Source organism: Acartia tonsa, chromosome 11 (assembly GCF_053477335.1).
Source record: "Acartia tonsa isolate MP-2025a chromosome 11, ASM5347733v1, whole genome shotgun sequence".
Taxonomy (NCBI): Eukaryota; Metazoa; Arthropoda; class Copepoda; order Calanoida; family Acartiidae; genus Acartia; species Acartia tonsa.
Genome location: NC_137270.1, coordinates 25,310,573 through 25,335,471, shown reverse-complemented (window position 1 = coordinate 25,335,471; position 24,899 = coordinate 25,310,573). Strand labels below are relative to the sequence as shown.

The following is a 24,899-nucleotide window of genomic DNA, read 5'->3' as shown; positions in this document are numbered from 1 at the left end:
AATACTCTTCACATATTAATTAATTTCTATACTGATAATGAATCACTTTAAAGATAATTATTTCATGTATAATAATGTATATAATATTTCATTTGTTTTATTATAATCCTTTATCTTGTTTAAAACATCTTCCATATTATATAAATTATAATACATGAATTTAAAAACTCTTATGTTATTAACAATTTCAAATAAATTTTTTATTGCGTCAATGTTATTTATGATTTCGGGTGGGGGGGTGGGTTAATTGCGTGTGTACGCGGCGGAATGTCTGATTCAACTAGTCCTTTATATCTATAAAGGATAGGAAGAAAGCCGCCATCTTGAAATTCACATGAGCATGGTTGCCAACTTTCTTATTAAAAAGTAATATTAAATTTTATTTAATAGCATGATTATTGACTTAAAATTTAGCAATTTCCTCAGGAAAATAAGTACACATACTTCATTTGATTGTTTGTTTACAAACAATATTCTGCTTGTAAAGCCGACATAAAAGAGTTACCAACTTTTAGTATATTATTTTTATCGTTTAATAGATTGGTCGATATAAAAGAAAATATTTTACGACGCGAAATTTTTTGGGGGGTGATACCTTCAAGGGTTTGAGTTATCACTACCCCCACACTTATACAAATGACTTAAAACCTGCCCTAAATTAAACTTTCCTACAAATTCTAAAATTCGACCCTCTAGCCGTTTACGATATCTTGGCGGACACACAAACTGTTAGATAGACATCCTGTAACTTTAATATATGTATAATTTTTGTAGTGTTAAAAACTGAAAAATTAAATATCGATAAAATAAAGTTGTATACTCTTCTTTTGTTTGTTTATTTGAATCAAGCGCGCATATGTGTGTTGTTGACTGGGCAGTGTTTGTGTGTGTGTGTTTGGCCGTTTGGTTGCCAGAAAACCGTGCGCACCCTTGGGTTACAGTCGATGTGTTTGTCCGTAGGTAATTGCTTGCGTGTTTGTTTTCTTGGAATTGGGAGACTGAGTCATTATTACACAATTTTAATTCGTAGCAGGTGGAAATCAATAACTACAAGGCTTTATTAAAATTATTTTAATTAGTTGGATTAAATTACGAAAGTGAACTTAAAATGTAAATTATTATTAAAATAACTCTTTTTCAGATTTCAGAAATCAAAAATGCTTGACAATAAAAATGGGTGAAAAGTACGAAAAATTAAAAATTTTGGGACGAGGAACGTTTGGCGAGGCATGGCTGGTCGTTTCAAAGGTATATTAAATATTTTTTTTCAGTTTGGATTCGAAAACGATCAATATCCGCTAAATTAGAACCGGTTCTCAGTCATACTGAAAAATCAGGTATAACATCGTATTAAAGACAATTAAATCCATGAATATTGAATTAAAGTCATGAATTTAACCCCAGGTTTGTAAGCCTGGAGTTAACAATAGTGGATTTAATCAGTTTGTTATAAATAAATACGTAGCTCTTAATAATCTTACATTATATTTAGAATTCTTAATTTTAAAAATATATATTTTTACTGTATAGGTATATAGTTATTAATTTTGGATCATGGAAACTGAAAGGAAACGAAGTAGCGGGTTTCGTCATATATTCACATTAGCTTTTGTTCTTATTTCTAGCCCCTGTGTGGGGCTCCAATCCTGCGGGGCAATCATTAACATTTACCTAACCTAAATTCACCCTATTAAAAGCTACAGTAAACATACGACAAACCCCGCTACTTCCATAATTTTTTGTTTATTTAACAATTTTATTAAAAGCATTTTGTCACCTTTTATTTGCCCTTATAGTCTGTAAAGAGCTGTACCTTAAAAATCACAAATGTAAACCATTTAATGGACCTATGACAAGAAGCTTCATTGTGATGAGAGATCCATAATTGCCCAGCGGTTAGTGCGACAGACTGACAGACTTCTTGCCTATTTATTAGAGATATATTGTTAAGGATCAGTTTTTTTGGGTTGTACTTTTATACAAATGACGAATTTTGTTTGCATATTTGCAATAATCTTTATCGCTTTATGAAATACTAGCGGCTACGCCCCTAGAGGCCTCTAGTGGCACTTAAAATGTTTTTGTTTGTTAAAGTCTCTACGATAATTCTTTATATTACGATATCTCTTTATGTTACTTTGAAGTCTCCCAAATATTTTTAAAAATTGATTTTTTGTCATTTCTCTTGGGAGGGTGGTGGTACCCTCCCCAAAAATAGTTATAAACCTTCCCGGGACCCATGAGAATCTACCCTGTTAAGGAGAACCCGATCGGTTCAGCGGTTAGCGAGATCCTTCGGTACAGACACACAGACATCCAGTTACTTTATTATAAGGATAAGCGGCTTTACCCTTAGCCTTAAGGGGCTTTGCCCCAATAGTGAATGAGGACTTTATAAATCTAAATTTAGTGGTTAGTCGACCACCCCCATTTTAAATTTTAGTTTTACAAAATAAAATTTAGGGGAAATTGCTTAAAACCATCACAGGACCAGTAGGTAAATTCCCCGAAGAGTAGAGCCTAATTGGTTCAGACAGACAGACCAACATTGTTCTACTCTGTATTATAGATGATGTTAATTTTGCTCTATCTATAGTAATATATTTGTTGTTAGGTTAGCAAGCGTCACTATGTTATGAAAGAGATGAACACGGGTGGATGGGATGATTCGGATAAAGATAAAAGTTTAAATGAGGTAAAGATTTGGTTTATTTTGTTGCTTCAATGATGAAATCCTATATTATAAAGAAATAATTCTGTAGCCCAAGATTTCGATAAATACTAAACCGATTGAGTTCTCTATCTTATGGAAGCTTCTTATAGGTTTCTGCATGGTTTTTGGCTATTTTCCTACTTTTCCTACTACTTCGAATACAAAGCCCTATTCGTTTTTTGCACTTTTCTAGTATTTTTATATTGGTCCTAAATAATATATATAGCTATTATTGTTTTAAATTATTTAATATTTTGTCTAGGATTGGCAATCCGGATCCGGAATCCGTTTTTTAATAGCGGATTCCGGATTCTTATTTGGTAGGCTAAAATTAGCGTCTTGAGTTTTTTCTTTCAACTCCTCTTTGAAGGCAAAGATTTTCATCATTATATATAATATCTTTTAAAATCTGGTTCGATTCTCGGAAGTGAATTATAGAGGACACCAAGAACATTGATTTTTAGGACATATGTAGGACTTAATTTTTAAAATTTAAAAAAAAATCCTTTTAAAATATTGTTAGAATCCGAAATCCGAATCCGGAATCCGCCAAAAATAAGAATCCGCAAGGAATCTGCCACTTTTTTGACAGATTCTTTAAGAATCCGGAATCCGAATCCGGCCCAAAAATTCGACGGATTGCCATCACTAATTTTGTCAAATGCCATACTATAGTCAAACTTACCAAAATAGTCGAAAATTAAGTGAGAGGGGGGGGGGGCCCGGGGGGTATTTATAACTTAAGGGCCGTTTTCAATGCAGAATCTGTCTACCTTTGGTGGTTTTTCTTCTTATTCGTAATATAGCTAATATTCGCCTAACTTTATTTTCTCGCTACTTACCCCTCTCCGCAACACCTCTTTTTGTTTTGTTTAATTATTTAATTATGTTTAGGTTAGTATTTTATCGAGTTGCAACCATTTGAACATTATCAGATATGTTGGTGCCTACAGGGAATAATAACTTTATTACATTATAATTTAATCAAGGACAGGCATGTTAATCAGATAAGACATTTTCATCATAATTATGAGAAACTAATAGAGAATTATATAGCTATCATATTACTTCCCCTTAAAATGTAATAAACCTTATTTGAACCTGCAAAAAGCAACACTGTTAAGGAGAACCTTATTGGTTCAAACTTTAATTGAAAACGGATTAAGTTATTATTATTTTGATTCAGAATGAACAAAAATAAGCTAAATGAACAGATACTTATTATAATGGAGGTAATCTAATTTCATAATAGAGCAGCTACTCTATAACTATGCTCAATCTGAGTCACTTAATAAACTTGATATTTCCTAGCTGTAAAGGTTAGAAGTTTGCTTTTTTTTCAGTCATGCATACTCTGAATGGCATTTCTTGTTATATAACTGCTTAGCTGCTGAAGTTATTTTCAAGCGCAACTCATCATCAGCAAAGGTTGTGCAATCAATGGACTGCCTTAGGACCAACCATAAAGGCCTGACTGTGACAATACCTTGTTATCAGCCGTTTCGAGAAGTTAAAATTCCACCCTTTTTAGAATGATTGTTTTAATCAGTGAGGTGCGGCAGAACGGGGTCAAAATTCTTCTTGTTTGACCCACCAATAGTAACCCCCCCCCCCCCCCCCCTGGTGAATCATGGTGCACGTCACTAGATTTTTAATTCTTAAATCCTTTCTAATATTCAAGTTTGCTGAGGGTGGAGATTTGGCCGCGTTAATAAAGAAACAGCGGGAGCAATACAGACAATTCTTTCCTGAGAAAACTATTCTAGAGTAAGTTTTATACTTCTCATCAGGGATCTAAAGGGATAATGCAATGGCCGATAAATTGTTGTACATCCCCAATGATGATACACAAAATTAATCCTTTTGTAGATTAAAATTAGTGGTTGAATTGTTTGAACACTCAACGTAATGATCCAATTAATCAAAATTGACCAAAGTCCCCAAAGTTGTTAACTCAACGAATAAGACAACGCTATAATAAAACTTTGGGGACTATAATTCGTCTGTGACTTTTTATTGTCATTGTTGGCCCTATTTTGTATCATCACACAGGGGAGCATGTTTCCCAACTAAGTTGAATTTCTTTACCTCCCCATTTTTCTCTCCAATTAATATAGTACAATTACGAAATAGGGGTGGGGGGGGGGGGGGGGCTAATGAAAATATACACCCATTTCATTACATTTATTCAATAGCATGGTTTTTTTTATGTTCGTTCATAAATCTTATTGTCACTTGTGATTTAATTCAATAAAACAAAATTATTTAAGGATCTAGTTACCCCCCCCCCCTCACCCCCTCAATAAAAGCTTAATCTAAAGTAATTCAACTTTACAGAATACTTTCTCTACCACTAACTTGGTCGGATTTTTCCTATACGATTAGCCCTAACAAGGGATTTTATTGCTGCGCTGTCCTGGATGCATTTTTCATACTATTTTGTGTGTTTAGTTGGCTAGTTCAAATCAGCTTTGGTCTCCAGTATATTCACAAGAAAAATATTTTACACAGGCAAATGTTTAAACATTCAGTAAAACTATGAATAAGAAACATGTTCTATAGAAATAGTAAGGTGTCGTTTTCTTTAGAAATAATTTTCTATTAACTATTTGAAATCTGTTTTTCTTTATTTCATTACAAAGGCATAATTTTGCTCAGGGGTGTATATTCTGCACAAGATTAATTTTCCCCTGCTGTATTTTTTTTTATTTTGTTCCCCTTCTAGTTTTTTCCAGCAAGGAAGGAGATAAAATGAAATAATATTTTCAGAACTCTTTATTTTATTTATGTCATCCCCCCTTCCACATATTCATTTAGTTTTTTCACCAAAGAAGGGAGAAATGGAAAAAAATACTTTTAGTTCTTCTAATTTTTATATTTTTCCCTCCAACCACATATTTTTTACGACCCTCTCCCCGGTCCCCCCTTTAGCAGGGTCAAATTTCCAGAATATACACCCCTGAACTTAAATGATACTTATACCGCAATCCTGCTTTCTCTATATCAGCGTAAGGACTGCTCAAATTATGGTGGTCCAAACTTTTTCACGTATAGTTTTGTTTATCATAATTGGTAGTTTTATCTCAATTGTCGTCTTCCAATGGATATAGAATACGTGGATGGTGTAAGAGATTCTTGCATACACTCTTATTATGCTATTTCCAGCTTGCTAATATAACGATACAACCAATCCACCCCCTTTACACAATTCACTCCCCTACTACTGGAGGATCGAACTGACCAATCAATGAGGAACATAGTAGCAACCTAATTTGACAAATTCTATATCCATTTTCCCCTTTATATCATAATCTCTACTATGATTTTAAAGCTCTTGAGACTATAGTTTACTTTAAACATTTCAACACAGGGATCTCAAATCACAGAATATCTTTATTACCAAACAAAATATTATCAAGATCGGTGATTTTGGTATTTCCAAGGTGAGATTGTTTATTTTTATTTATAAAATCAAAGCATTTGATTAAGAATAACGAAGCATAGCACTGAACATCCCCCACATTTAAAAAAAAATAATTTAATAAGGGGTGGGGTGTTCCTATGCCTAAACCCTGTGGGTAATCATAATCCTGCGGGGCTGCCCAATACAGGGGTGTATATTCTGGCTGTTTGACCCTGCTAAAGGGGGGGGGGGGAGAATTAAGGAAACTCCAAACATTTTTTTCCATTTTTTCCCCCTCCTTGGTGAAAAAAACTAAAAGAATATATGGGGCGGTGATAATATGAATATATTTTTCTATTTTTACTTCTCCTTAGGGAAAAAACGAGGAGGGGAAAAAATAAAATATTTTTCAGCAGGGGAAAAAGGAATCTTCTGCAGAATATACACTCCTATATGTAATTAATTTTAGTCCTTGGCCAACACTCGAGAGCTAGCGCATACAGCTATAGGTACCCCTCACTACCTCTCCCCAGAGATTTGTCAACGCAAGCCATACAATCACAAGGAATTACATTTTTAGCATCATTACCTATAAATTGGAACAAGAGAGAACATGTTTTTAGCAATACAGCTTTGTGAAATTTACAAGCCTTTTTTTCCTTCTACACATAATGAGTTCGAATTGTAACCTATGGAATATAAACTTGGAAAGGGGGTGGGGTGAGTTTTTTTAGTAGGGAATAGGAGACATTTGACTAAAGTTTTTCTGGTACCCAAATAGAATTTAAACACACTCTTTCGTTTGATCAAAAAAAACAATGCTTAACATTGCCATTTGAATTAAAAACATTCATCAATTTATCGTCCACTGAATTTGCGAGATTTTAAGCGACATACAGATGAATACATAAACATCACTATTATATGAAAGAATACTGTAAGATTGGTTGGAATATTAGCTAACTCTGTATATTAGTCAGACATGTGGTCACTTGGTTGTGTTCTGTACGAGCTGTGTGCCCTCAAACTTGCCTTTCCTGGTATTTATAATAATTCAGTCCTAATTGAGAGCTTAATGAAAAGGAGTTTTAAAATTGCCCTCAGAATGCCTTGTCGAGCACTGAACCCGGCCCTCTTTCCTCTTTTAATATGAAAGAATTTGATAATGGGTGGGTAGCCTTTTTCCTGTCCCTAATCCCTGCGATGGGCCTAAACTTTGTGGACCTACTTCTGCAGTGCTGAACAACAAACAGACAAACTAAAACTATCTCCCTACCTTATTTTTAGAAATAAGGAGTGGGGGGGGGGGGTCTATGTGTCTACAAGATACTTGGGGTAAATATGCCGAATTTACTTAACTTTATATTAGGGATCGTTTAAATCAAAGAACTAATTTGAAATATAATTGATGCTCTTTATTTTTTTTAGATTTAATAATAGTAAATGTAGGAGTAAGGTCCGTGAATGGGACATTTATATTTTGGTGCTTCCACCCAAAGTGCATGTTGTGCACGGATAACCCCTCGAAAAATTGAAAATTAAGTGGGACAGGCTGTGGGTGGCTCTAACCCCGTAAGGCTACTTAGTACCCAATACAATCTAACCTAACCTGACTTGATGAAACTAATATTTTGTAGATGAAAATTTTGTGTCGCTTATTCATTCCATCTGCCGTGGGAGCTATCAACCTATTTCCAAGAATTATTCTACTAAGGTAATTTCTATATAATGAAAAAAAATTGTTTAACAACTAGCGGCTGCGCCATTTCCTCAGGGGATAGGCGGTTAAGGCCAGGAAAATAACCTAGAACCATCACAAGACATTTCAGGTTTCCTTGAAACGTGCAACCCTTTCAGAAAAACCTTACTACTTTATTCAATACTAGATCTTAGCGGATAATCATTAATGAAACAAGGATTAAACAATTTTAAGTAGCGAAGCCTAATACTAGGACTAAGATATTCAACCTTAAGCGGCCCAAAAAAGTAAATAACTAAATTAATGAGCAAAAAATAATGTATTACAATCTTGTTATCCCCCCTCCCACACATTATTTTAGTTTTTTCGCTAAGGAGGGGAGAAAAATGGAATAAAATGTTTTCATTTCTGATTTCTCTTAATTTTTTTCATTTTTCTCCCCCAACAACATATTTTTATTTTTTAACCCCCCCCCCCCCCCCCCTCTTAGCAGGGTCAATTTTGCAGAATAAGCACCCCTGCAATCTTCATGAGGAATATATCCGATGCTAAGTTTCAAAGTTTTGTATATTAATTCAAGCTTGTAATGGAAATATTTTGCTTCATTAATGTTCTATAGAATTAGAAATATCTTGTTTTAGTTGGCTGATTTAGTACAAGTTTTATTGAGACCTGTGCCGGAGCGAAGACCTTCCGTGGAACAACTTCTTTCCTGTAGCACCCTAGAGAAAGAGGTAGGATCCAGGGTTCTAAAGAGATAAGAAAATGGACGATAAATTGATGTACAATTAAACGATTTTGAATTAAACCAATTTTATTGATAAAAATAAGTTTTTAGGAAGGCTAAAAATTGACATAAATGGCGGAAATTTTTGCGGCAGCAGCAGTTCCGCGTTGTACGTAATAAAAGCAAATGTCATGCGAAATTTCATGTTTTTTGTTGTTGAGTGTCTTTGTGTTTTAGTATTGGTTACAAAACATGTCTCATCCGCCTCCCTCCTTTTTATGTAAAATGTATTTTATAACTGTTTTCAAAGAAATTTCGGATCTACTGCAGTTCACGGTAAAATATTTCTGGTAACGCAATTTTCCAAAAATCTATGAATATTAAAGGCTGCTAGCTGCCAAACGGCTGAACGTACAAATCATACCCGCACACCATTTTAAGCGGCATAAGAATTGGCCTACAAATAATCTGGAATAGCCAAGATCCAATGATGCACAGGGAAAGCTTCACTGAAGAAAAAACGCGTAAAATATGTCTTTTTCGCGCATTTCTCTGCACTGCGAGATAATTATGCATTATTGATTTATGGCTATTCCTATTCCAGATTATTTGTAGGCCTTCTTATGCCGCTTAAAACAGTGTGCTGGCATGATCTGTACGTTTAGCCGTTTGGCAGCTAGCAGCCTTTAAAATTCATAGATTTTTGGAAAATTGCGTTACCAGCAATATTTTATCGTGAACTGCAGTAGATCCGAAATTTCATGTGAAGATTCTGTTGAGAAATGCATCCATACTCTAACTCATTATGTCCTGATGTTTGTGTCTGTTATCCTCAATTTTTCCTTTCATTTGCTTGTCTGTTTTCTTATTTCGGTACTTATGGATATTGTTTACATAACAGATCTATAGTATAGGTGTATATTTACAGATAACTACCTCCCACATTTTCATTAACATTTTTCGTTTGCTAGAAAATTGTTTTCTGTTACTTGGCTGTTAAATACTCCTGTTTCCATTGGTTTATTTTCAAATACCCAATTGAGAGTCGGCAAAAGGTCATTGCGATAGGGGAATACAGTTATCTGACACTTTCTCCCTATAGTGTTTTACTCTAATGTTTACATTGAGTTAATATTTATGTAGGTTGAAGCCTATTTGAAGTATGTTAGCTATCTAAAGTCTACCGCGGAACTTGGAAATGAAAGAGAAAGAATTTCATCACAATCAAGCAAGGTGATAGTAAACTTTTGTTATCGGTATATTTAATTATCGATAATTTATATATTTTTACGCAGAAAATGTCCAAAAACCTCCGAATGGACCCTAGTTTAAAAGATCAGTGTACAAAAAACACACAGAAACACAAACAAACAGACACACATCCTGTTACTTTAGTATAAGGATATCACCCAGAAAATAGGCCCCCCCTCTTTTTTAACCCCCTGCCCTTTTTCTCTCCCCCTAAAAGGGGGATGCCCAAAACTGCCCGAAAGAACCTTATATTGGGCGGCCCAAAACCGCCCGCCCAAAAGCACCCGCCCAAAATGACACCCTGGGGGGGGGGGGAAATATTTTGCCGCCCTTGAAAAAAAATCGTCCAAAATATACAACCCTGCGTTCTTATTTTGTATAGATATATGCAGGGCGACCACTGCATACTATATATACTATTTATACTATATAGGATGAGTTTGGATACTAAATCATACTATATGACAAAAATTTACTATATATACTATATAATATTACCTTTATTTGACCAAAATTTACTATATATACTATATGATATTAAATTTAAATAACAAAAACGAATATTGTCAGTTTTGAGACAACGCCTCTGAAGGAGCGTTTTGTCTTATTTTCTCAGTAGGTTTTCTCCTATTTCTAGCCCCTGCGGGGGGCTTTATCTCTGAGGGGAAATCGTTAACCTTTGACTTACCCAACTTAACCTAAAATAACCCATTAAAAAATATTGTGATATGACAAAAATGCATAAAGCTCTACAGTAATTGAGAAAATCCTGAAAATATATTATTGTTTGTGATTATGTTTTAAATATCAGTTATTTTCATAGAATTAACTTAAGGGAGCGAAAAGTTTTGCCACTTTCGCCTACTCCGTGATTATTAAGCTAGGTCTTATTGTGAGACTATAGGTTAGTTGGGATAAAAGTTTACTTTTGGGTATTAGTTCTCTTTGATTTATTATTTTTTTGGATAGGTTTCCAGGTTCAGGTGCTGCAGGCTGGAAGGTGGTTTCTGGACAGGTAAAAAAATTTAAAAATTTTGTTTGAAGATTTAGAGATCAATTTATCTTAAACAAAATATGCACCTTTTAGGATGTTATTAACATCTGAAGAAAAAATGAAAATTAGCCTCCAGGGTCAGGTCCTGCAGGCCTCTAGGTTCACTCTGGACAGGTAAAAAATAAAATTTTTATTTTAATAGTTAGAGGTCAACTTTTAAAACAGAATATGTATTTTTTGATCTTATTAACATATATGAAGAAAATATATAAATCGGCCTTCAAGTTCAGGTCTTGCAGGCCTCCAGGTCCACTCTGGACAGGTAAACAATCAAATTTCTTATATGAAGAGTTAGAGGTCAATTTATATAACAGAATATGCATTTATTTGGATAATAATAACATATTATTATATATTAACATAATATTTTACCTGTCCAGAGTCCATCTAGCTGGGGCCTGCAGCACCTTAACCTAGCCTGGAGGTCGATTGTCATTTTTTCTTTAAAACATATAAATATTATCTAAAAAAGATGCTTATGTTGTTTAATAAACTAACCGGTATTATCCTTTTAGAAATTTTTTTTTCAATTTTGAAAATTTGAGTTCTTCCACCTCCCCCCCCCCTCCGACAGCGAACTATGATCTCTGGCCGCAGCGCTCGGCTCCCTAGGCTGTCTAGCCGCAGCGCTCGGCTCCCTAGGCTGCCTAGCCGCAGCGCTCGGCTCCCTAGGCTGCCTAGCCGCAGCGCTCGGCTCCCTAGGCTGCCTAGCCGCAGCGCTCGGCCCCCTTGCCTGCCTAGCCGCAGCGCTCGGCTCCCTAGCCTAAAACCTAACCTAACCTAAGTCCACCTGGAGGCCTGAAGCACCTAAACCTGGAGGCTAATTTTATTTTTTCCTTAAAATATATAAATAACATTCAAATATAAGCTCATTTTGTTTAACAAATATTCCATTAACTGTTCAAATCAGAAGTTTGATTTTTACCTTCCCAGAGTCCACCTGAGGGTCTCCAGCACTTAAACCTGGAGGCTAAATGTCTTTTTTTTCTTCAAATGTGTAAAAAAAATATCCAAAATGATGCATACTTTGTTTTATACGTTGACCTTTAACTCTTCAAACAAGAAAGGGGGGAGGGGGATGTGCCACTTTTTGAAACCAAAAGTAAAACGTGCATGATCTCGGCCCAGAAAAGAGTTATAGCTCTTAAATTCTGCACAGCAGTTGCTTTTGTGGTGAACAATATGAAACTGTTAAGAAATGGCGGCGGAACCGCCGCTCCCGCCAAAAACCGCCGTTTCCCGCCGAAATTTGGTTTTGCCTTTTCTCGCCATAATAGACAATTTTCAATCATCTGAGATAAACTTTTTTTTATAATAATTTTGCTTATATTTTACTTGACACTTGTAAGATTTTACACTTTTTGCAATTTTTTTTTTAAATATTGACATGACATCACTGAAAATATAAGGGAAATTTTTATTAGAAAAAAAGTTTATCTACGATGATTGAGAACTGTCTAATTTGGTGAAAAAACGGAAAAAAAATCGGCGGGAAATGGCAATTTTCGGCGAGAACGGCGGTTCCGCCGCCGTTTCTTCACAGTTCAATATTGTTCACCATAAAAGCAACTGCTGTGCCGAATCTTAGAGTTATAACTCTTTTATGCGCTGAGATCATCCACGTTTTACTTTTGGTTTCAAAAAGTGGCACATCCGCCTCCCCCCTTTGAATTTTATCTGTCCAGAGTGGACCTGGAGGCCTGCAGAACCAGATCTTGGACCAATGATGTGTCTACTAGATATTTAAAATATTAAGTATTCCAAACCCTAAACGTATCGTATTTCGAGAAAATTTAGAAGGGAATTTAGAGATATGAAAATATTGAAATTGGGGAATATTAATTAACGTGTGCAAGAATTCTATTTCAAAAATAGGATATTTATTCCCCTCTCCGTTCGTTCAAAAATACCTCCCTATTTCTATTTTTCTAAATATTCAAATTTCTTAATATTTATTTACGAAGTACTTCGTAAATAAATAGAAGATTTTGAAAAATAATAAATTTTTACGTTTTATATTTCTATTTCGAAATAAATCACGCAATCTTAAATGAAGTATGTTCGTTAAACAATTCCTAAATAAAATTTACTAAATATATTCGACTTTTAGGTTCTTTCTATGAAATTAATGAAATTAATTATCTGGAACTATAAGAAGCTTCACTGTAAAGTAAAAGCATATGAGATGAACAGGCAAAACAAGCTTACCACATTATATAATAGAATTTAAATCATGCTGTGATGATGTTTGTCATTGTTAAAAAACAATATTTAACCTTCAGTTAGGGTATGGGGTATTTAATTTTTTAACGGACTTATTTTAAACATTTTTACATTTTTGTATTTTTCTTTCCAAACAGTGAAAATAAATCATGGATAGATAGATAGATAAAATTTGTTTTGTTTTGTGAGCCCCATAAGTAAGAAATGGGGAGGGTAAGAAGTGCGACGATAAGGTTTCAATGAACGGGAAGTAACCCACCAACTCTCGGAGGCATTCCTTACTCTGTAAACTTTCACTAACAATATAAGATGAAGGGGGATGAGGAGGAAAGGGGAGAGTACTGATTAAGCTAGATAAGCTTAGTTTAATAACAATGTATGTATGTATGTATGTGTTTGAGCGTGTAGGTATGTGTGTGTGTGTCTTTGTGTGTATAGATAATTTTATGAGCCTGGACTATATTCCATTTTGGCTTAATAATGTCACCTTCCCCGAAACAGGGTCATTCCAAATTAAAAACTAAGTTAACCTTCCTGTATATTAACACATTATATTTCTCTCTACTGTATATTCATATGAGTGTGTGTGTATGTAGGTTTGTAATGTTGGAGCCTTTTTATCTATCTATCCATCTATCTATCTATCTACCAATCTATCTATATATCTAGTTCAGGCGTATGAAAGTATTAGTGTATGTTATTTAAGATCCTACAAATTTCTATCTATCTATCAACCTATATATCTATCTATATATCTAAATTAGTTATCTACCTATCTATCAATTTATGTATCTACTCAGCTTTTTACTATAAAAGACAAATAAATCTGTTCAAATTCAATTTATAACATTTTGATTTTTAGCTTTTTTACAACTAATTTTGTTTTGATTTTTGGAATACTGATTCCTATAACAACAAAATACAATATTATAAGCGAAGCATCTATTTAATCAAGTCTTAAAAATAAAAGCATGTCCTTAAACAATATTCTGTATTGTCCTGTATCTAAGCAGTTTTTCAACAAATTTACTTATAATCTTCAACTTTTATATTAATTAATTTATATTGTGTTAATGTCCGTTTTTCCTACCATTGTAGAGCTTTGCTTTTATGGATGATGTCATCCTTGTTACAATCTTTTTTTTATGACTGTTTAGACATTGAAAGTTAAAAAATGAATAAAATTGGTGGATAATTAACACTTTAAACAAATAAAGAGATAAATGGATAGATAAATCTATAGACATAGTGTTCTATTTGTAAATGGATCAATATATATATATATATACAGATTTAAGCTATTTTCTGTGCCCTTTTATTCCCTTTGATGATAATGGGTTAATGCCCCCCCCCCAAAAAAAAAAAGGGGTTATTTATAAAAAATACTATTACAAACCTCCATAATCCCAAATATATCCCAATATAGACGAATGTTAGGAGTTATACATTATAGAATTGTAGAATAGCTTTGCTATTAAAAAGTTAAGTAGTATGTAGTTGAAATATTGAGAAGATAAATAATATCAATGGTCAGGTTTTAAGCTAGTTTCTCTATAAAATATAAGATATCCCTAGGAACATGGGACGAAGCTACTAGTAAGTTAGTAAGTTTCCCCTCCTTCCCCTAACAAATTTTAGTTACAAGAAACAAAATCCTTTTAAGTTTTGCTCACTAATTGTTTTCCCCTTTTTTAGTGGCACAGCTGCTCTATAACTAGGTTAGGTCAGTCTAAAAGTCAAAATATCTTGCAATCAATATTAAGAAAAATCAGGGTTCTTAAGAGATAAGACAATGGCCAATAAATTGATGTACATCCTCAACAATGATACACAAAATTACCTTCTATGAATATGTCACTCTCTAGATTAAATAACTTAAACTACAATACACAAATAATCTTGTTGTATGTATTTCTATCAATGATTTTGGATCTAGTCAACCTTGTTCTATTATTGCATGAAAGGATGGGGGAGGGGAGGGGAGGTCATGTTATAATTATCAAATTACAATATGACGTCTATTTGGGGGGGGGGGGGGGAATGACATGTATACACGGGTCATTTAATGTGATTTAGATGTACACTTGTACATTTAAATTATGCTTATTTTGATATTCCGACCATAAACACCAAAAATAGAAAGACAGAAGGACATTTCAAAATATAGAGTAGCTTCGAAAGTTTGGAAAGTCAACTCCTAAGTCTAACCCAGAAGAATGAAGGGATAATAAATAAAAGTAAAAGTTTTCCTCCCCCACAATCTACAATACAAAGTAGAATGATGTCTGTTCCAACCTTCTCCCAATCACACCTAACACATGTTTTTGTAGTTTTACAATATACATATACTAGCGGTTACGCCCCTAGAAGCCTCTAGGGGTACTTAAGGTAGGAGGGGAAAAAGTCGACCTCATCCCATTTTAATATTAAGTTTTGAAAGAGTAAAAAAATAATATTTTGGGGGGGAAGTTTAAAACCTTCCCAGGACCTGTAAGAAGCTTTACTGTAAAAGAGAACAATACCGGTTCAGCGGTTAGCGAGATCCTTCGGGACAGACAAAAACGCTTACTACTTTATATAATAGGATAATTAAAAATACTGCTCCCCCCCTCCAATTATTTATCATTACTTTTTACACTATCTACTTTGAGAAAATTACAAGGATAACAACATCCATAAAAGCGAAGCTCTAAAATGGAATGACTGATATTAACTTTTGTAGAGTGTCAGAACAAATTAAGCATAATATTTTTGGATTATTTTTGACAAAATTATACGTTATTTTTTTGTAAAACTGTTAAATACAGAATAATGTTAAAAGGACAGACCTACCGACCCTAAGTATAGAAAAGCCCTGCTTTATAAAAAGTAAGGTTGGACCCCTTGCTCATATCAAAACCTCAACTTCCTGTTGTTGTATTAGTAAAGAAATATGGGAGGGATATTAAATTAATCTAATTTTCGCCTTGACTCGTATCGATGGAATAATGATTTTATAAGTTTAAATTTTTAAAAGCGAAGCTTTTCTATAATTAGGGTTGGACCGTACGTCCGTCCGTCCGTACGTCTGAGATGGATAGCTTTTTTCATTAATCAAAATCAGAAATCAAAATACCAAAAATCAGATCAATCAGATGATTAGATCACATAAAAATTTGTTGTTAAAAAAGTAAAAAAATCAACATGGTTAAAATGGACGTACGGACATTTTGGTAATGATTATAGAGTTGCTACGCTTTCTAAATCGTACCTAACTACTAAAGTTATTACCATGATTATTTTTCCATGCTTCTTAGTTAGTTTAATATAATTTCTTGGATTCATTCGAATCCGGTGGATAGGAACCGGTTCTCATCCATACGAAAAAACTATCTCTAGCATCGTATTATATCGAGTTTTCTACGAATATAGAAATGTACAATCATAAGATTAAAACTAGCCCCGAGTTTTAATCTTATAATTGTACATTCTATAACCGCGGAAAGCCGTTTACAATACGATACGAGAAATAACTATTATTGTTCATTTTCTTTAAAGACAAAATTATTTTCATATAATTTAATATAATGTTAAACATCAGTTGATTTTTAAAAGCGAAGCTTTTCTATAATTAGAATCGGTCCATTTGTCCGAGACAGATAGCTTTTTCCGTTAATTTAGGCATGTTAGAATTGTCCTATATATTTCTTGCATGGTGATTTCTGTAGTAGTTAGTTAAGATTGAGAAACTCTATAATCATTACCAGAATGTAAGTACGTCCATTTCAAACATGTTAATTCTTCTACTTTTTAACAACAAATGTGATTTAATTATACGATTGATCTGATTTTTGGTATAATGATTCCTGGAACAACAAAGTACAATATTATAAGAGAAACAACACTATAATGAATCAACCAATCAAAATTCAATTTATTGTTTAGGTCTTGGGATGTTTTGAAGCAATTTTCTGATTTCCCTAGCTTCAAAATACAAATGAGAAAGATTTCTAGTTTCTACAATAAGAAGAGGCGCTAACATTTAGAAAATTTCAGCGGTAAACAAATTAACCAATGACAGATGAGCATTCATATAGGCGCTAAATAAAAAATATTAGATTTTTGCATTTTAAAGAAATTTATAAACCATACGAACTTACGAAGGAAAAAAATGATATTTAGCGTGATTTTTTTCAACTTTTATAGAAAAGCAAAGTTGTTAGGAATTGCTTTGAGTACAACATATAAAAAAATTAGCCTTCTAGGATCATTGGTTATTGTTTTATCTCTTACGTAAGTTGGTCAAAAATTGATTTTTTTAAATGTTAAGGTAGGGTACTGTGCTTTTTTTCTTCTTAAAATTTTCATAGCCTTCGATTTTTTTAAAAACTATATTTTTATGTTTGGTTATCATATACCATCAGAGGAAATCAATTTGGGCAGGTTTTAGGCTAGATTTAAATTTTTGGACAAAAAAATATGCGATTTTAGGTACATCAATTTTCAAGCCCAAATAAACCGGTTTTAAAATGATTTTTTCAAAACAAAATATAAAAGCAAAGTTGTTAAGCATGAAAAAATCTCTAACATATTAACATATTTTTGCTCGTTTTATGATAAAATGAAGGTTTTTTATTTTTTATATAAAACAGGCGCAACTTGTTACCATGCACAGTTGGGACTTCTCACAAAAAGGTCATGCACCACAGAGAGTTGGTTGTCTGATGGATGTTACTTAACCTAATATTGTTTGGACAGAGAAGGGTGCGTTAAAGTCATCCTTAGTTCTCCTGGATTGCTGGACCAGGACCTGGACAGTACATCAAGTTGATAAGGTCCTTGACTGTAATTCCGCCCGTACGAGGTAATTACGAGGTAAACCAAAGTCTCTAAAGTTTATAATAACATTTTCTTTTCGTTAGCTTAGCAACTTTGGGGACTTTTAATGAATTGGGTGATTGGTTGGGTGATTAAATTGAGTGTCCATCTGTTTCAACCACTATTTGTTATCTACATTTTGTATCATAAATTGGGATATTCATCAATTTATCGGCCATTGTCTCATCTCTTTAGATCCCTCGTTATATTATAACAATTTGTTATACAAAAACCTTTAAATAGCATCTTATGTTATATTTATAGCAGCAAAACTACTCTAGAGATAACTTGGTGCGTCTGTCCATCTGTATGGCTAAGGGGAAACATGAATTTCTTGACTACTATTTAATGTAGAAAGCTAAAATTTTTGGTGAAAACTTGTAAGACCTATGCACATCAAGGCTACATTTGTCTTTCCTTATTATATTATACCAGGGAGGGAGACGACATTGGGCTGTTTATTACACTTGTCCACAAAGTTTTTTTGTCTAACATACTTTGGGGACTTTCAAAGAATAATGATTGGTTAGTTCAATAAGTGTCCTAACGTTTCAACTACTAATTGTAATCTATAGAAGGGGTAATTTTGTGTATCATCTTTGGGGTTGTACATCAATATATCTGCCATTATCTTATCCCTTTAGAGCCCTCGTTAAGTTATAACAATTTGTTATGAAAAAATCTTTAAATATCATTTAATGTTATATTTTTTTTAGCAAAGCTACTCTAGAAATAACTTGGTGCGTCTGTCCATCTGTATGGCTAAGGGGAAACATAAATTTCCTGACTACTATTTAAAATGGAAAGCTAAAATTTTTGGTGAAAACTTGTAAGACCTATGCACATCAAGGCTACATACATCTTCCCTTATTATATTATACCAGGGAGGGAGACGACATTGGGCTGTTTATTACACTTGTCCACAAAGTTTTTTTGTCGAACAACTTTGGGGACTTTTGAAGAATAATGGTTGGTTAGTTCAATAAGTGTCTTAACGTTTCAACCACCAATTGTAATCTACAGAAGGGGTAATTTTGTGTATCATCTTTGGGGTTGTACATCAATATATCTGCCATTGTCATATCCCTTTAGATCTCATACATGCTCCATTATTACATTATACTGTTTAAATTTCCCTCCTTTTTATGAAGTTCTCATGATAATACTTCACCCCCCCCCCCCCTCTTTAACAGTTATCCCACGAATCGATGATGAAATTGACTATAATAGGATTATAGGGGGGAAGGGGTTTGTAACTTAAGAAGGGGTCATCTTAAACGGGTCAACAACATATATTTTCTTTGGGGGAGGGAGAGGATTAAGAATAAAATGAGAGATAAAAAAACAAGGATGACAACTTCCTTAAAAGCAAAATGGTAGTACAAACAAACATTAACACTTGTATTTTGTCTGTTGTTATAACTGAATAATCAGAATATAAATGTTTAAGTAAAAACAAAATTATAAGTGAATATTATAGAGTTGCTATGTTTTCTAAATTGTACAATAGAACAATACTAACAAGCCTAAATTCTAAAAATTCTAAAAAATCTATCTGTTCCAGATGTACAGACGGACGGACGTGCAACCAACCCCAATTATAGAAAAGAAAATTATGATAAGAGATATCAGTAAAGGACGGAGCGGCCTTGATTATAGAAAAGCTTCGCTTTTAAAAATTGGTCCTTAGAAACACATTCTTACAAAGGTATATCTAACATTGTCTCACATGAAAGTTTGTTTTGTTTTAAAGATATGTATTTCATAAAGAAAAGACATATACATACAGAATTACATATTATAGTACGAGACTTTTATTTACATCAACATAGCTTAGTAGCTAGAAATTAATCAGAAAAACAGGAATCACTGTGTTATTAAAAACTCAAGAAAATCAGAGATAAAATTAGTTTCTTGCCCTGCATTTTGTAACAGTTTGAAGGAAAATTGGGTTAGGAGAATTGTATGGGCATGCAGGTTGTTTTTATTCCAATTTGAAATACAGTCTTCTTTGCTTAATTTGAGTGATTTGTCTAAAAGCGAAGCTTTTCTATAATTAGGGTCGGTCCGTCCATACGTCCGTCCGTACGTCCGTCCGTCACTCCGTACGTCCGTCCATAACGGATAGCTTTTTTCGTTAATTTAGGCATGTTAGAATTGTCCTATCGATTTCAAACTTTGCATGGTGATTCCTGCAGTAATTAGGTAAGATTTAGAAAGCGTAGCAACTCTATAATCAATTTTGCATCAACTCTTATACATTTATAATCTGATTATTCAATTTTGACACTATACAAGTGTTAATGTCCGTTTGTCCTACCAGTTCAGCGCTTCGCTTTTATGGATGTTGTCATCCTTGTTGTTTCTATAAATGCTCATATTTAAACTTCCTATTGTATAGGATTATGGGGGGTGGGGTGTGATCACAGGGTTTTTTAACCCCCCCCCCCATATTCAATTGAATATGATTTACTTTACAAGGCATAGGAAAAAAGCAAGCCGTTCTTATTTTCTCTGCTCCCTTCCTGAACTACAAATGAATTCTTAAGAGCAACTTTTTTTTTTGGGGGGGGGGGAGGGAGATTAGAATATAGAATTAGTTTTTTTCTTCGGCACCTCGGGGCTAAAAAAACTGGTTTTAATCTTATAATTGTACATTCTATATCCGCGGAAAGCCGTTTATAACACAATGAAAGAAATAACTATTATTGTCCATGTTTTACCTTTTACCTTTATTTTGGCAGAAAATAGTAGTAAATCATATTCAATTGAATATGGGGGGGGGGGGCAACTCTGTTTAACTTTAGCCAAATAAAGGAAATCGGAGGGTTTATCAACAAGGATGACAACATCCATAAAAGTGAATCAGTAGTACAAACAAACAGTAACACTTGTAGATTGTCAGAACTGAATAATCAGAATATAAATGTATAAGTATAAACAGAATTATAAGTTAATATTATAAAGTTGTTCCACTTTCTTAATCTATCTGTTCTAGATGTACAGACGGACGGATGTGAAACCAACCCCAATTATAGAAAAGCTTTGTTTTTAACAGCAGTAGATATAATTAACACCCCTTCCCATATCATCTTACATGTATGATATGACCCTTCCCCCCTCTACCTACCCCTATTGGATAGATAACTAAAAGCTTTTCCTTAATCTCTTATAATATTACCCCCCCCCCCCCCCCCACGCCAAACATGTATAGACTCATAGAGTCATGGAAAATTTTAATTTAAAATATATTTCTGTTTTCATAAAGTTAATATTTCACAACTCTTCCCCCTCCCCTAATTATTATCATAAATTTTTTGCTCATCTATAATACAAAGTAGAACGATGTCTGTCCGTCTGTCTGTCCGTCTGTCCGTCTGTCCGTCTGAAGCTTAAGATCTCGGTAACCACTGAACCGAATGGATTCTACTCTTCAGGGTATATACCTATTGGTCCTGCGGTGGTTTTAAGCTATTTTCTTGGGGGGTGGGACACCCCCAACCCCCCCAAAAACAAAAAAATCCCCCCCATTTTTTTTTTTTTTTTTTTTTTTTTTTTTTTTTTTTTTTTTTTTTTGGTGAAGAATTCTTTTGTAGAAATATTCTTTTGAAGAAGAATTCTTTTGTAGAAGATTTCTTTTGTAGAAAATTTCTTTTGTAGAAGATTTCTTTAATTCTTCTTATTTTTTTTTTGAATTTTTTGTTGTTGTCATCTCTTGTGGCAAAGCCCCTAGAGGCTAGGGGCGAAGCCGCTAGTTGTCTTATATAGAGGAGCTTCGCTTCTAAGAACTATCTAAATGTATTATTTTAGATTTTATAGTCCTTGTTTCACCTTCTATTTTTATTTTGTCGGAGAATGGTAGTAAAGTAAATCATATTCAATTGAATAGGGGGGGGGGGGGGTAAAATCTCTGTGAACACCCCACCCCCATAATCCTTTGCAATAGGAAGTTTAAATATGAGCATTTATAGAAACAAAAATTAAATTTTACTTTTATTTGAGCCAATGTTAGATATACCCAATGGTAATATTTAAAATTTTCACTTGGTTAAAAAGTGAAGACACTGCTAGTTTTAACCAACCAATTAAAATATCCTTGTATTTATGTTTTGACATGTCCTATACTCAATAGGCATCTATTAAATGTAATCTAAATAAAACAAGGATAACAAGATTATCATCCATTGTCTTATCTCCTAAGTTGTTTACAACCCCCTCCCCCACACATACTCACACAATACAAATACACATAATAAATACTAGGATATGACAATGAAAGAAAAATCGAGATTTTTGGAATAAAGAAAGGGGAGAATAAATTATTTAAAAGTCTTATCTATTATACAAATTTTATATCTAAGTTTTCATATTTATTGAATTGTTTACAAGTACAACTGATATGGTTCTGATATCGCAAAAACCAATCAACCAATATTATTTTTTTTATAATTCATTCTATAAAAATAAAAAACTCATCAATATTTAATTTTTAAAAAAAAATTGTATAAAAAGTAAAAAAAACACTGAGAAAATATTAGGTGTAGAGGTTTCGTGTTCTTTCTAGACAGCTATATTTGCTATTTTTCCAAATTTTGACGGAACGAAAAAATTTATTGGAAAATATCAGTAAATATTAACTTTCAGGATCGTAAAAATTTAGAAAAGATTTTAATATTTATGTTTCATGTCCAAATTCAACCCTTTCCCTAATTATTATAAACGACTTTGGACAGTTCATAAATAGGGGGAATATTTGAGAAATATTGACCCGTGAGTTTCAAATTTCCATCGTCAAAGATATATTGGATTGATTTCAAATAGACATATGTCTGTCTTGGACGTCGATTTTAATTTTTTCTTCAGTTATATTAATAACATCCAAAAAGATGCATTTTCTGTTTTATAAGTTGACCTCTAACTATTCTAATAAGAAATTTGAATTTTTCACCTGTCCAGAGTGAACCTGGAGGCCTGCAGGACCATAAATTGGAGTCTAATTTTAATTTTTTTCTTCAGATATGTTAATAACATAAAGATACATATTTTGTTTAATAAGTTGATCTCTAACTCTTCAAACAGAAATTTAAATTTTTTTTACTTGTTCAGAAACCACCTTCCAGCTAGCCTGCAGCACCTGAACCTGGAGACCTATCCAAAAAATGATTAAATATACGTGAATTTCTACCCGAAAAGTAAACTTTTATCCCTAATGACCTATAGACTCATATTAATACCTAGCCTAATAATCAAAGAGATTTATATACTACGCCCCTAGAGGCCTCTAGTGGCACTTTAAATGTTGTTGTTTGTTAAAGTTAATTTTTTATGTACGATACCACCTTATTTGACGTTGAAGTCTCCTCTAAATTTGAAATTTTTATGATTTTTTTGTCATTTCTCTTGGGAGGGTGGTGGTACCCTCCCCCAAAATAGTTATAAACCTTCCCGGGACTTATGAGAAGCTACCCTGTTAAGGAGAACCCGATCGGTTCAGCGGTTAGCGAGATCCTTCGGTACAGACACACACACAGACACACAGACATCCTGTTACTTTAGTATAAGGATGTATTACTAAATAAAACAAAGTCCGATACTATATCATACTATATGAGTAAGAAAAAATATACTATATATACTATATGGATTAAAAAAATATACTATAAAAATACTATATTTATTTGGTTTTGGAGTGGTCGCCCTGTATATGGTTCTTATGATGATAATAATTATTGTTTTCAGGAGGACGAGAGTCGAACTCGAGTTGGATCTCAAGGAAGCGCAGATGGTGGATATGGTTCTGGAATTATCAATCAATGAAACAGTCAAGCAACAACAAATATAACAGATAAAATTAGGAGACATATGGATTAAGAAGATACATTTTCAACAACACTTCGAACCCTAATTGATTCCTGTTACAATTATCAGCAAAACTTTTCTAAAATTCCAAAGCATACGGGATTTTTATATGTATATGGGATAGTTTTTTAGAGGTCTATTTTTATACTTAGATTTCTTAAACAGATTCTCTAACTTTTTCAGTCCGTCTTCTCGGTTCTTCTTGCAGTGAGTGATGGGACATAAGACTGGCACCCAAAGTTTTAAAATCGTCTTTAAAATCTTTGGAACCTTGGAGAATGACATCTAGAAGGAGTAATTCTGTTTGTCATAATTGGGAGTGTATATTAATCAAATCGTCTCATCACTTAAAATCCTTGATGCATTATAACTTTTTAGACTTGAACTTTCTTATATCAGGAATCATATTCATAATTTTACTTTAAAGATACTGTGATAACTAAAAACTTATTTAATTACAGTCATGTTTTATGCTTGTTTTAATATATTGTATATAAATTATATTTGTTTTAATAAATAATAAATAATTCTTGTTATCCAATGTGATTCAACTGAAAGTTGAAAATATTATATAAACGAAATTTATTTTTTTTTGTTTAATATTATTTTGTCTAAAAATCTATTCAACTATTAAAAATGTCAATGTGATCAAACGTTACTCGAAGGTCAAACTGACATTTTTTTATAATGTTCATATTTTTCTGAAAATCAAAAATAGCTCACTTTTAACCGAGAAACCCAAGTATGATATTTACATAACCATAACGGTTTGGATTTACGAAGAAAGATTGTGTTTTTAAAAGCGAAGCTTTTCTATAATTAGGGTCGGTCCGTCCGTCCGTCCGTCCGTACGTCCGTCCGTCCGTCCGTCCGTCCGAGATAGATAGCTTTTATTCGTTAATTTAGGCATGTTAGAATTGTCCTATCGATTTCAAACTTTGCATGATGATTTCTGTAGTAGTTGGGTACGATTTAGAAAGCGTAGCAACTCTATAATCATTACCAGAATGTCCGTACGTCCATTTTAAACATGTTGATTTTTCTACTTTTTTAACAACAAATTTTCAAGTGTTTTAATTATCCGTTTGATCTGATTTTTGGTATATTGATTCC

At 33.2% G+C, this 24,899-nt stretch overlaps 1 protein-coding gene across 1 annotated transcript; it reads left to right on the top strand.

Moving 5' to 3' along the window:
- The first annotated feature begins 1,111 nt into the window (after positions 1–1,111).
- Positions 1,112–24,567, top strand: LOC145331703 (serine/threonine-protein kinase Nek5-like). The gene is made up of 13 exons (XM_080176513.1): positions 1,112–1,248; positions 2,615–2,695; positions 3,608–3,666; positions 3,900–3,945; positions 4,395–4,480; positions 5,165–5,224; positions 6,084–6,156; positions 6,586–6,681; positions 7,093–7,156; positions 7,754–7,830; positions 8,457–8,549; positions 9,686–9,775; positions 23,667–24,567. Exons 1-13 carry the CDS (start codon positions 1,174–1,176, stop codon positions 23,742–23,744), a joined length of 978 nt encoding a protein of 325 aa, XP_080032639.1. The 5' UTR covers positions 1,112–1,173; the 3' UTR covers positions 23,745–24,567.
- The last annotated feature ends 332 nt before the right edge of the window (positions 24,568–24,899 follow it).

Bases quoted from the DNA above. Each gene is read 5' to 3' on its own strand.
- LOC145331703 (XM_080176513.1), top strand. From the start codon at position 1,174: ATGGGTGAAAAGTACGAAAAATTAAAAATTTTGGGACGAGGAACGTTT. The intron at 4,481-5,164 runs GTAAGTTTTATA...TTGTGTGTTTAG, and splicing joins CCTGAGAAAACTATTCTAGA to TTGGCTAGTTCAAATCAGCT. The intron at 9,776-23,666 runs GTGATAGTAAAC...TATTGTTTTCAG, and splicing joins TTTCATCACAATCAAGCAAG to GAGGACGAGAGTCGAACTCG.